Genomic DNA, 14,019 nt, shown 5'->3' with positions numbered 1-14,019 from the left:
AGTGACAGGTCGCGCGAGCCAATGGCCGGGCCTGGACTTCTTTCTAGCCGAGTGGGGCGGAGCCGGGCCTGCGCGCGGGTCCTTTCTGCCACGCCATTGGCCGCTGTTCTTGTATTTTTTTCTGCCTCGAGGGCCAACTGCGTTCGAAACTCCGGGGGAGCGCGCGACAACGGCACTTGCCCGGACACACCCGCCAGGAGCCCCGCCCCCGCCGTCCCTCTGCGCGGGTTGTCAGGGTCCGAGGCGCGCGGGGCGGGAGGCCAGAGAGGTACCGATTGGAGAAGCATCGGCGAGGGAGTGTGGCCGGGACGGAGGGCGGGGGTTGGTCAGCGGGGGCGCGCGCCCGCCGGCCCCGCCCGTCAGCCCCACCAGCCTAAGGCTGTTGGGCCGAGGTTCCCGCGCGCCGGGAGTTTAAAGGGCTGGGGCCTCGGCTGCCCGGCCCGCCCCTAGCTCCTGCCACCAACTCGGGGGAACCCAGGCCTTCCTACTGCAGGTCTCTAGTAGACGTCCAGAGATGTCTAGTTTCTTAACCGGCTCTGTCTGTCCAGCTGTTGGGTTCGCTGACCCTGTCTGCACCGCTTAACTCCCCGCAACCAGGATGAGGTGAGCTTCAGCCCTGGCCTTCGCTTCCCCGGGCCTCAGTTTACCCTCTATCACTGGGGTAAAGACAGTGGTCTCCGAAGTCCCCGTGTGCGCGCAATGCGGAGGGGACAGGAATTTAGGCCTGTGTCTGTTCTCACACCCGGGACCGACGCCCCGAGGACCCCGGCACCCTGGCGCTCTTTTTCCCCGTTCCCGGGGCCTATCTCCATTCCCACGTCTGGATGGGCGTGGAGCTCCGGGCGCTCCGGAGTTTTCCCGTCATTCCTGAGTCCTCTGCCCGCTCTTGCTCAGGGATCCCACCCCCCACCAGAAGGATGCTGGACGACCCGGTTAGTCTGAAACCCACAAGCGCCAGTGGGGGCTCAGAAGCACCTTGCAGGAAAGGATGGGGCAAGATGGAATGTCCAGCCTCATATTATTCACTAGAACGTGAGAGAAGTGACTGTGTCTGTTTTGTTCTTTGATGGCACTGCCATCACGCTAGGCCTTCAATAAATATTTGTTGAATTAATGAGTGAATATCCAGTAGTTAGGTTAGAATTGGTAATTAAATTGGAAAATACCTATATAGTAGATGTGTGTATTGACATGCGCGCGCGCGCGCGCGCGCACACACACACACACACACACACACACAAATACAGCTATGCCTAAATTTCCGCACAACTGTTTAAAAACCAATTTAATATATATGTTCTAAGATATATTTCAAGTGATTAAAAAAACATGGAATTCTATTTCATTGGAGCAAAAGAAAAGTGAGGAAGGAATATAAATTTTGCTATATTGCCATAAATTTTAGATATACAAAATATCTCTAGCAAGATACACAAGAAACTGCTACATTTGACTCCAACTGAGGAATTATGTGACTGAGAAAAAGAAGTGAAAAGATTTCAAAGATGTAACTCTTTGTATCTCTTGCACTTTGAACCAAGTAAAAGTATCTTTTCAATAAAATTGTATACAGCTACCATTTCCTAGAGGCCTACTATAATAATAGCATATGTCTACTGATATACAACAATATGGATAGATGATTTACTTACATTCTACTACACTCAACAATTCTGTAAGGTAGGTATTACTATAACCATTTTGCAGATGAGAAAATATGCCCAAGATCACATACTTCAATAACTGAAATAAAGAGGCCAAGTTCTCTGGCCCTAAAAACTGTCTGGGGGCGCCTGGGTGGCTCAGTCGGTTAAGCGTCTGACTTTGGCTCTGGTCATGATCTCAGGGTTTGTGGGTGGGTTTGAGCCCCGCAAGGGGCTCTGTACTGACAGCTCAGAGCCTGGAACCTGCTAAGGATTCTGTTGTCTCCCTCTCTCTCTCTCCCTCACCCACTCATGCTCTGTCTCTTTATGTCTCAAAAATAAAACATTTTTAAAATGTATATGAATTAAACTTTGAGTCTGCTGAAAAAAAGAAGGCACTGAAAAATGGAGCCCCCACATTTCAAAGAACTATTTCTCATATTTAAAACCTTCAAGTTTTAGGGATTAAAACCAATTTGATATTTTAATACATAGTTGATGTGGAAAGCTGGAAGTTCACTTCTCATTTCACTTAAACATTTTGTTTTTACAATTTAATGCCAAATGACTGCATCATATACTTCTGGAAGGGATATCTAACCCAACCATATTATAATAGTAAAAAGAGTGATATGGACACTCAAATTATGGGTTGAGAAAGATCCAGAAGATTAAGCACCAACCAATAGTTACTGTTTAACATGCCACAGGGTGCAAGATAAGGTATTCAGAACCAGGACACTGACTTTCTGTTTCTAAAAGCTACTCTTCATGAACAGTAACCTGGCAACCTCCACTTGGTCTCTGCCACAAGAGAATGAAAAACATGCCAGGAATGTGTGAAGTGACCACAGAGGGTGATTCCAGGAACAGAGCTGAGGTCATGCAAGATCTGCTTGTTTGGCTCCCTTTTCATGCAACTAGGAAGCCGAAGTGCGAGGATGGCATTCAAGATGTCTTGTTCTCCCACAGATATAGTTAACATCCCACAGTGGATATTAACTCTGAAGAATACTAAAAGCCATCTGAGGATACTATATTATTACAATAATCTTTACAACTGTTAAAAATGTAGGCCTCTTCTGACATTGTTTTTAAAAATTCATCTGGGTAAACTTTAAAGACCTTATTGATTTTATTCAGTGTTTCATGAATCAGGCAGCATCCCATCTAGCAGAAAGGAATTCTGAAGAGCTGTAGAAAATGACTTCTATAGGTAGAAGGAAAAGTTATTAGCCAAGTTTGTGTCAAGGTCACCTCCTCTAGAGGGCTATAGAAATCTATGAGGAGGATTATCTCACTAGAGCTGACCAAGTTATTCTAGATTGACTGGTTTAAAATTTCCTTCCTCCAACCAGTTGAAACTGTATATTTAAGTCTTGGTTTGGTAAAATGGGCTTAGCACAACTGACTCCATTGGGAACCTTTGTCTCTTAACAATAACCCCCTTTTGTTCAGGCTCTTAGCTTCACTGAGAGATGTGATCAAAATTTAAGGTATTAGTGCCACTTCCAGCTACCACTCTGAAGTTCTTGCAGTTTTTGCCAATTTTCTGTGTGGTATTTATAGGTCATGATGTCTTTTTGCTGAATCATTGTGGTATTCACGCATTACAGCTTCAGGTTCACATTAGTTAAGTTGGTCATTCTCTTTATTCCATTCTTTTTTCAGAAGTTCCAGTCTCAGGAAGATTTTTTGCTTGGTGGTTTGCAGCTGTGAAAATTCATTTAAAGCTTTTGAGAGAATATAGCACATAAGGAAAATACTCTGATCATCATAAACAAAATAATTCCCAATATATGGAGTGTACTCCAAAGCCATGGTCTCTAAGACCCAAATCGATCAAAGTCAATTAAGTCAAAGAAGGAACCCCTTGAAGGAGTCACTCTCTTAAGCCAAATGGCCTGTTTAGTATTCTTATGCAGCTGAATTTCAACTTCCCTGGTGATGTCAATCCAAGTGCAGCAAGTGGTGTTATCAGGACGCAAATACCTCCTGGTGTGGATAAAAGATAATCAAGGGCTATTGTCAACAACAAGATTGGCCAGAGAGCTTAAGGTCCTGGGCGGGGAGGGGGAGGGTGGCGGAGAGGGGAAGCAGATACCTATTGCTTTAATGTGGATCATAAAATATTTTTAAGACCTAAAGAGAGGATCCTGATCATGGATGGTCTCATTTGTACTCACTCCTAGCCCTAGAAGTAAGTGAAATCCTGCCAATGTAAGCAAATCCTGAATCCTGAATATCTTCTGGTAGGTCCTTTCTAACTTGACAGTGTAAATTCAGGGGAATTGACCAATGAGATGCTTCATTTGTTTGTGAACATTTGGAGGAACAGTAAGACAACCTGAGAGGCATTGCCTAATTGTGCACCTGCCATGGAGGCATTCACAAGCCCAAGGAGAACGATAACCACCACAGACAAAGACAAACCCTGTCAAGACACAAACCACTCCCGCTAAGGTGGCACTGTTAACAGAATCATTCATGGGGATTATTGTGTTTGCCCATTCAAGCCAGAAGGTCATTGCATTCAGAAAGTAAATCTCCTAGCCTGAAATAAAAAAAGTTGTTGTTCAGGGCACCTGGCTGGCTCAGTCAGTTAAGCGTCTGACTTTGGCTCAGGTCATGATCTCACGATTCATGGGTTCGAGCCCCACATCAGGTTCTGTGCTGACAGCTAGCGTGGAGCCTGGAAACTGTCTTCAGATTCTGTGTCTCCCTCTCTCTCTGACCCTCCCCTGCTCATGCTGTGTGTGTGTGTGTGTGTGTGTGTGTGTGTGTGTGTGTGTGTGTCTCTCAAATAAATAACAGTAAACCAAAAAAAAAAAAAAAAGTTGTTCTAAATTCCTTGCCAAGATGGGTGCTGCTGGTGAGGTCTTTTCACAATTGGGGGCAGATCTGATTTAGATAATATTAAGAGCATGGGGGTGCAACTGTACTATGATTTACGAAAGTATTTGTGTCTAATTGTACAAGTACAGTTATAATCAGAGAAACATAAAATCAAGACACTGGATATTCTGACCATAAAAGTCAGACTCTGTAAGTGATTTCTAAGGGGGATTAATTGTAGTTTATGGTGAGATTGGGAATAGAAGAAAAATTGGTCACAGAGAGGACCAAGAGGTCTCTAGCATCCTGGACAGATTGGAGTTTTTGATGATAAATCCAACAGTTGGAAAAGTTGCTCCCATTAGCAATGGACTAATACAGATGATAGTGTTATCTTCCCATGCCAATGCCAGAGTAAATGTAAAGAGAATAAGAAAAGATTTCACTTTAGGGAAAGTATGAAATCTTGATCCAGGGTCTTGGATGGAAGCAGTCTACCTCAGTATCAGCTACTTTGTCAAATTGGTTTGGAGGTTTCCGGTGTTTGCATGGGACCAGAAAGTCAGGTGGAGCCTTCTTCAGTGGTGAAATATGCACTCAAGGTTTAATACCTTGTAATTTCGCAGCAGTGTCCATGATCAAGAGTTCTTGGGGAGGCTGGGTGACTCAGTTGGCTAAGCATCTGACTTCAGCTCAGGTCATGATCTCACTATCATGAGTTGGAGTCCCGCATCAGGCTCCGTGCTAACAGCTCAGAACCTGGAGTCTGCTTTGGATTCTGTGTCTCCCTCTCTCTCTGCCCCTCCCCTGCTCATGCTCTGTCTTCCAAAAATAAATAAACATTAAGAGTTCTTGGTAGGGTCCTTTCCATGAGTCTCACTTTTGCAAAAGCATCACAGTAAAATAGTAACTGCCTGTAAATGACAAAAGACTTTAAAATGGCCATGAATAGGGGTCTGATGAGAGTTGATCATAATGGAACTGACAAGGAAATTTGGTTATTTCTGAAATATATAACACATTAAGATAATAACTGTTATGATTGATAACATTATACCAGGACATACCAGATTTCTAGAATTTTGTAAAATTTCTGGAACACTTATAATATATACCTATACAAATAAATGCTTCTCATGTAATTTAACATATCAAACAAGCCTAATTAGTTTAACATCTCTCTTTTTATAAGGAAAGAGAACAAATATTTTGAGATATCCCAATGACACTCTAGAAAAATCCCAAAGTTTCATTCAATGTCAAAAAACAAAAAAAACCAACTTCATTTAGAATTTGAATTTGAGGAAGTTTGTCAAAAATATCAAGAAAGTTTTAAGGATTTTTTTTAACATTTATTTATTTTTGAGAGACAGAGACAGTGTGATCAGGGGAGGAGCAGAGAGAGAGGGAGACACAGAATCCGAAGCCGGCTCCAGGCTCTGAGCTGTCTCTGAGCTGTCACAGATCACGACACTGGGCTCAAAACCACCAACCATGAGATCATGACCTGAGCCGAAGTCGGTCGCTTAAACGACTGAGCCACCCAGGTGCCCCTCAAGAAAGTTTTAAAACACTTCATTTGATATGATAATAGATCTCTGTGGAACAATAGTTATCCATTTTTTAAAAATTTTAATGCTTATTTAGTTTTGAGAGAGGAAGAGAGAGAGTGTGAGTGGGGGAGGGACAGAGAGGGAGGGAATCACAGAATCTGAAGCAGATTCCAGGTTCCAAGCTGTCAGTGTGGAGCAGGAGGAGGCGCTCAAACTCATGGACCACAAAAATATGACCTGAGCTGGAGTCCAGATGCTTAACTGGCTGAGCCACCCAGGTGCCCCATTTCTTAGTCATCCATTTAACCTAGGTGCCAATAAAAGATGTTAAAGCAAGATTAGGCTTCCTTAAGTCATCAAAGACCTGATGATAAGGAAAACATGAACACAGTAAATTATTTTGGTAAGGTACAAAATCTTTGCTTTCCAGGCAGATTGCTTTTAAGGTAAAGAAAAACCTTTCACAATCTCTTATCAAGAACAGACCAATAGTCAGAGAACACAAACTATAATTTTGTACTATTTTATATTTGATATTAAAATTCATTTATTTCATTTCAAACAGCCAACTTGACCACACATAAAATTCCTTTCTGAAGATTCCTTTTTCACAAACCTTCTACAACTTTTTTTTTCTACAACTTTTTAAATATCCCTTCAAATTTTGTCCTATGTTTTTCTTTTTTTCTCATTATGGAACAATTAATCATTTTACCTTCCTTACCTACTTTTAATACATAGCTCTTTTCTTTTACCCTTGTTATTTCTAATATTGATTAGAACTCTCAACCCTTAAAATCCTTAATTCCTAGTAAAAACTAAAAAGTAGACAATTGTGTACTGCACTTACATTAGCATTCTATGGACTAGCAAATTTATAAATACATTTTATAATTTCTAGAAGTATATTCTTCCTCACAGTAATATTTCCAATGTGGCACAAAACATGCTTACTAATAAACCCAAATATCTTTAGTTCTTTCGTAAGAGGAAACCAAAAATAGATAAAACTGTGTTCAGTGATCAATGTTTCAGTATTTTATTTAATTTGAAAATGATCTAGATATTTAATGACTATCCATCCATCATTTAACTTATTTCAGGATAACTTTAAGATTTCAAGTAACCAAAACAATTTTGGAAACTATTTAAGTAGGCGTACCATAAAACACAATTATTGCTGAAAATTTCACCTAGAAAAACTTATCTCACTTACATCTATTTAAATACTTTGTGCTTAACACGTTTAAGTCACACATGAAAATTTAAGAGACATAAGACAAAGCCAACCATCACCCCAAGCTATTTTTCTTGCTAGCAAATTTTTAAAGAGAGAACATGAACTTAATTACTAAAGTTAGGCAGAATGAGAGTTTTATATTCAATGTGATACCTCTAAAGACTGTTTTAATTAAACCAACAAACTTAAACAAGTTTTACTTACTAATAATTAAACCTAGATCACATCAAGTAAAAAACATTTGGGTTAGTTTCTATATTTCTGAGAGTTCGGAGGATATTTCATTCATAAAAGGAATTTTTCAATTTTCTTTAAGTCGATTAAATACAGCTCTTTTACAAATTAATTTTGGCTAGACTATCTGGAAGTAGAAAGATACCCCACATCTACAACACATGCATATATAGAGAGACACATAAACATATAGAGAGATACAAACCAAGACTTTTCTAAATAGCTACTGTTGTAAAATTTTACCTATGAATCAGGTACACGAATACAAAACTCATACTTACAAAAAAGGTTGAATCCAAATTGTTTTTGGCAGGTGAAATAAATTAAGATTACCTGCTAAGATGGCTAAAGCTTTTAGCTAATATTTGTGGAGAAGACACCTAAGATTTTCTATTTGCCTAAATTTAGAATCACATTTCCCCCTTCTGTTTTTCTTCTGATAAGAATTGCCTCCTTGGGGCGCCTGGGTGGCTCAGTCGGTTGAGCGGCCGGCTTCGGCTCAGGTCAGATCTCACGTTTGTGGGTTCGAGCCCCGCGTCGGGCTCTGTGCAGCCAGCAAGCTCAGAGCCTGGAGCATGCTTCAGATTCTGTGTCTCCCTCTCTCTGCCCCTCCCCCTCTCATGCTCTATCTCTCTCTGTACCCAAAATAAATAAAACATTAAAAAAAATTTTTAAAAAAAGAATTGCCTCCTTAAAGTTTTGTTTCAAAGACATGACCTAAAAGGATGCCTGGAGAAGACCAGGGAGAACATTTACATCTCAAAGCCACAGAGAAAGGAAGCAAGTTTCTCCAAGAACTTTTGTCTCCTAAGACCAGAAATTTTACAATACTTACAAGTTGATTTGTTTGGGGTTTGTTTGTTTGTTTTTGAAATAAATAGGGAGGTTTTGGGATTGGTTAAAACGGATAGGCAGACTTTGAACTGTTCCTAGAAATGCATTTCTAGTTTTGCAAAGATTTTTAAAGATAAGATAGTAGCTTTTAATTTCTCAAGAAATTTGGTTGCAATAAAAATTATATCATATGTGGATCTACCCATCCAACTACATTATCCTCAATTTACTTCTTTATATCAGGGAGAAGATGTTTATTTAAGATAGAAAGCAAAAGAAGTCCTAGCTTTAGAGCTGTGTGGCTTTGGAATGCTTTCATAAGTCCTTTCAGAAAAGCTTCAGAAGTGTTTTGTTTTCTCCTCTTTGCCTCGGTGTACATTTAGTTTAGTGAAAACCTAAAAATAAGTTCCTATCAGGCTCTGCATATCAGCCTCCAATTCAGTCAGTTTACGGCCACAAAGCTACTTTTAAAAAAATATCCTTCCAAATATCTTGTCAGTTTTCAGTTGGTCAAGGAGTAAAGAAAGGGACAATGTAAAAATTTATTTTCTTCTCTCAACTGAGCAGTGCACACAGAAGTTCAGAGAAGCTGACTCTGTTTAGAATTTTTGTTTTTATTTAAATTACAGTTAGCTACTATATAGTGTAGTATTAGTTTCAGGTGTACAGTATAGGTATTCAGCAACTCCATATATCACCCAGTACTCACCCCAAGGACACCCCCATCATCTATTTCACCCATCCCTCCACCCACCTCCCCCCTGGTAACCATCAGTTTGTTCTCTATACTTAAGAGTCTCTTGGTTTGCCTGTCTCTTTTTTTCCCCTTCGCTCATTTGTTTTGTTTCTTAAATTCCACATACGAGTGAAATCATATGATGATTGGCTATCTCTAACTAACTTATTTAGCTTACCATTATACTCTCTAGCTCCATTCATGCCATTGCAAATGGTAAGGGATCATTCTTTTTTTCGCCCCAGCAATAATATTACTATGTATATATCACACCTTTATCCACTCATCAGTTGGTGGGCATTTATGGCTGTTTCCATAATTTGGCTATTGTAAACAATGTTGCTATAAACATCAGGGTGCCTGTATCCCTTGGAATTAGTGGCTTTGTATTCTTTGTTAAATACCTAGCAGTGTGATTACAGGATCATAGGGTAGTTGTATTTTTAACTATTTGAAGAAATATCATACTGTTTTCCAGAGTGACTGCACCAGTTTGCATTCCCACCAACAGTACAAGGGAGTTTCCCTTTTCTCCACATCCTCTTTAACGCCTGTTGTTTCTTGTGTTCATGATTTTAGCCATTCTGACAGGTGTGAAGTGATATGACATTTTAGTTTTGATTTATATTTCCTTAATAATGAGTGATGGTGAGCATCTTTTCATGTGTCTATTCTCTTTTCCTGTGTCTGTTTCATGTGCCATCTGGATAAAGAATCTATTCATATCTTCTGCCCATTTTTCAATTGAATTATTCATTTTTTGCATGTTGAGTTTGCTCGGTTCTTTATAGATCTTAGGTACTAACCCTTTATCAGATATGCCATTTACAAATATATTCTCCCATTCCACAGGCTGCCTCTTAGCTTTATTGATTGTTTCCTTCACTGTGCAGAAGCTTTTATTTTGATGCAGTCCTAATAGTTTATTTTTGCTTTAATTTCCCTTCCTTCAGGAGACCTATCTAGAAAAATTTTACTATCGTCGATGTCAAAGAAATTATGGACTGTGCTTTCTTTTAGGATTTTTATGATTTCATGTCTCACATTTAGAGTTTATTTTTGTGTTTGGTGAGACCAAATGGTCTGGTTTCTTTTTTATTTTTATTTTTTTGCATAATGCTGTCCAATTTTCCCAACAGCATTTGTTGAAGAGATTTCTTTTTCATTGGATATTCTTTCCTGCTTTGTCAAAGATTAATTGACCATATAATTGTGTGTTCATTTCTGGGTTTTGTACTCTGTTCTATTGATATATGTATCTATTTTTGTGCCAGTACCATACTGTTTTGATTACTACAGCTTTGTAATATAACCTGAAGTCTGGAATTGTGATGCCTCCCGCCTTGCTTCTCTTTATCAAGGTTGCTCTGGCTATTTGTGATCTTTCATGGTTCCATACAAATTTTAGGTTTATTTGTTCTAGCTCTGTGAAATATACTGTTGGTATTTTGATATAGATTGCATTGAATATGTAGATTACTTTGGATAGTATAGACATCTTAAGAATACTCCTTCCAATCCATGAGCATGGAGTGTCTTTCCTCTTTTTGTGTGTGTCATCTTTAATTTCTTTCATTAGTGTGTTATAGTTTTCTGACTACAGGAGTTTCACCTCTTTGGTTAGGTTTATTCCTATGTATCATACTGTTTTTGGTGCAATTGTAAATGGGATTAACTCCTTAATTTCTCTTTCTGTTATTGGCATATAGAATTGTAACAGATTTCAGGGATGCCTGGGTGGCTCAGTCAACTGAGCATCCAACTCTTGATTCAGCCCAGGTCATGATCCTAGTGTTGTGGGACTGAGCCCCGTGTCAGGCCCTGTGCTGAACATGGAGCCTGGTTGGGATTCTCTCTGTCTCTCTCTCTCCTTTTTTCCTTCTTCCCTGCTCACAATCTGTCTCTCCTTCTCTCTCTCTCAGATAAAATAATTAATCTCAAAAAAAAAAGAAATGTGACCAATTTCAGTACATTAATTTTGCATCCTGTGACTTTACTGAATTCATTTATCAGTTCTAGCAGTTTTTTAGTGGAATTTTGCAGGTTTTCTATTTATAGTTTCATGGCAACAGCAAATAGTGAAACGTTTACTTCTTCCTTGATGGTTTGAATGACTTTTATTTCTTTTTGTTATCTGATTGCTGTGGCTATGACTTCTGGTACTATGTTGAATAAAAGTGTTGAGAGTGGATATTTTTGTATTGTTCCCAACCAGGGGGGAAAGCTTTCAGTTTTTCCCTATTTAGGATAATGTTCACAGTGGAGTTTCTGTATATGGCCTTTATTATGTTGAGTTATATTACCTCTAAACCTACTTTATTGAGGGTTTTTATCATGAAGGTATGTTGTACTTTCTCAAATGCTTTTCTGATCAGTTGAAATAATTGTATGGTTCTTATACTTTCTAGGAGAATATTAATGTGATGTATCACTTTGATTTGTGAGTATTGAACCACCCTTGCAACCCAGGAATAAATTGTGGTGAACTTGATCGTGGTGAATGATTTTTTTTAACGTGTTCTTAAATTCTGTTTGCTAAGCATTTTGTTGAGGATTTTTTCATCTATGTTCATCAAAGATACTGGCCTGTCCTTTACTTTTTTTGTGGTGTCTTTATCTGGTTTTGGTATCTGGGTAATGCTGGCCTTGTAGAATGAATTTGGAAGTTTTCCTTCCTTGCCTATTTTTTGGAATAGTTTGAGAGGAATAGGTATTAACTTTTCTTTAAATATTTGGCAGAATTTACTGTAGAAGCCATCTGGTCCTGGTCTTTTGTTTACTGGGAGTTTTTTGATTACTAATTCAATTTCTTTCTTGATTATTGCCCTGCTCAAATTTTCTGTTTATCCCTGTTTTGGTTTTGGTAATTTATATGTTTCTAGGAATGTATCCATTTCTTCTAGGTTGCCCAATATGTTGGCATATAGTTTTTCATAATAACGTCTTATAATTGTTTGTATTTTTGTGGCATTTGTTGTTATTTCTCCTCTCTCATTTGTGATTTTATTTATTTGGGTCCTTTTTGTTTTCTTTCTGATAGGTCTGGCAAGGGGCTTTCAATGTTATTAATTTTTTCAAAGAACCAGCTCCTGTTTTCATTTTGTTTTGGTTTTGGTTTTGGTTTCTGTATTGTTTATTTCTGCTCTGCTCTTCATTAGTTCCTTTATTTTGCTGGCTTTATGCTTTGTTTTTCTTTTTCTAGCTCCTATAGGAGCAAGATTAGGTTGAGATTTTTCTTGCTTTTTGACATAAGCCTGTATTGCTATATATTTCCCTCTTAGAATTGCTTTTGCTGCAACCCAAAGGTTTTGGACCATTGTGTTCTCATTTTCATTTGTTTTCATTTATTTCTAGTTGCCCTATTCATTTTTAGTAATATGTTATTTAGCTTCCATGGATCTGTGATCTTTGCAGATTTTTTATTATGGTTGACTCCTACTTTCATAAAGTTATGGTCAGAAAATGTGAATGGTATGACTTTGATTTTCTTGAAAATGTTGAAGCCTATTTGTGATCTATTCTGGGGAGCTTTTTCTGTGCCCTTGAAAAGAATATGTATTCTGCTGATTTTGGATGGAATGTTCTAAATATATCTGTTGTGTCTATTTGGTCCAGTGTGTCATTAAAAGCCATTGTTTCCCTGTTGATTTTCTGTTTAGATGATCTGTACATCGATGTAACTGGGATGTTAAAGTCTCCCATTAATTTGTATTATAACCTATTTGTTCATTTATGTTTGCTATTGACTGTTTTATGTATTTGGGTGCTTTCATACTGGGTGCATAAACATTTACAACTGTTATATCATTTTGTTGGGTAGTCCCCTTTATTATTATATAGTCTCTTGTTACCATCTTTGTTTTATTTATTTTTAAACAAATTTCTATTGTTTATTTATTTTTGAAGAAAGACAGAGTGCAAGTGGGGAAGGAATATAGAGAGTAGAAGACACAGAATCTGAAGCAACCTCCAAGATCTGAGTTGTCAGCACAGGCTCAAACCCATGCACCATGAGATCGTGACCTGAGCCGAAGTTGGTGCTCAACTGACTCAGCCACCCACGGGCACCACCATCTTTGATTTAAATTCTAGTTTGTCTAATATAAGTATTTTTACTCCAGCCTTCTTTTGTCATCCATTAGCATGATAAATGATTCTCCATCCCCTCACTTTCAATCTGCAGGTGTCTTTAGGTCTAAAAATGGGTCTCTTGTAGGCAGCATACAGATGAGTCTTTTTTAAATCCATTCTGACACCTATGTCTTTTGATTGGAGCATTTATTCCATTTCCATTCAAGTAATTATTGATAGATATGTATCTATTGCCATTTCATTACTTTTTTTGAGTTTTTTTCTTCTGTAGGATTTCTCTGTTCCTTCCTTTTTTTAAATTTTTAAATATTTATTCATTTTTGATAGTGAGAGACAGAGTGCAAGCAGGGGTGAGGCAGAAAGAGGGAGACACAGAATCTGAAACAGGCTCCAGGCTCTGAGCTGTCAGCACAGAGCCCAACACGGGGCTTGAACTCATTAACTGTGAGATCATGACCTGAGCGGAAGTCAGACACTTAACCGACTGAGCCACTCAGGCACCCCTCTTTGTTCCTTTCTTATCTTTCTTTTATAGTTTGCTGATTTTCTTTAAAGATGTATTTGGATTTCTTTTTCTTTATTATTTGCATATATATTAGTGGTTTCTTATTTGTGGCTACCGTTAGGTTTGTATATAACATCTGCAAATAGCAGTTTATATTTAGTTAATGGTTGTTTAAGTTTCAACCCATTCTTTACTCCTCCCTCCCCCTGATTTAGGTATATTGTGTCATATTTTACATCCTTTTATTTTGTGAGTTACTTGACTGATTTTCTTATAGAAATGTTCATTTTTGCTGCTTTTGTGTTTCCTACCTTGATATTGTCACTTTTGTCACTTTTGGTTTGTTT

The 14,019-nt window shown here is 38.5% G+C and overlaps 1 protein-coding gene across 1 annotated transcript in view; it reads left to right on the top strand.

Annotated features, from left to right (window-relative positions):
• The first annotated feature begins 824 nt into the window (after positions 1–824).
• HABP4 (hyaluronan binding protein 4) overlaps positions 825–14,019 on the top strand; it is a 113,728-nt gene continuing 100,533 nt past the window's right edge. Inside the window, exon 1 of the mRNA XM_029919671.1 lies at positions 825–957. Coding sequence (XP_029775531.1) covers positions 825–957 — 133 coding nt within the window. The remainder of the gene's footprint in view (positions 958–14,019) is intronic.

The sequence above is a fragment of the Suricata suricatta genome, chromosome 13 (assembly GCF_006229205.1).
Source record: "Suricata suricatta isolate VVHF042 chromosome 13, meerkat_22Aug2017_6uvM2_HiC, whole genome shotgun sequence".
Classification (NCBI taxonomy): domain Eukaryota; kingdom Metazoa; phylum Chordata; class Mammalia; order Carnivora; family Herpestidae; genus Suricata; species Suricata suricatta.
Note: the sequence above shows the minus strand (reverse complement) of the source record. Positions and strands in the feature narration are given on the sequence as shown.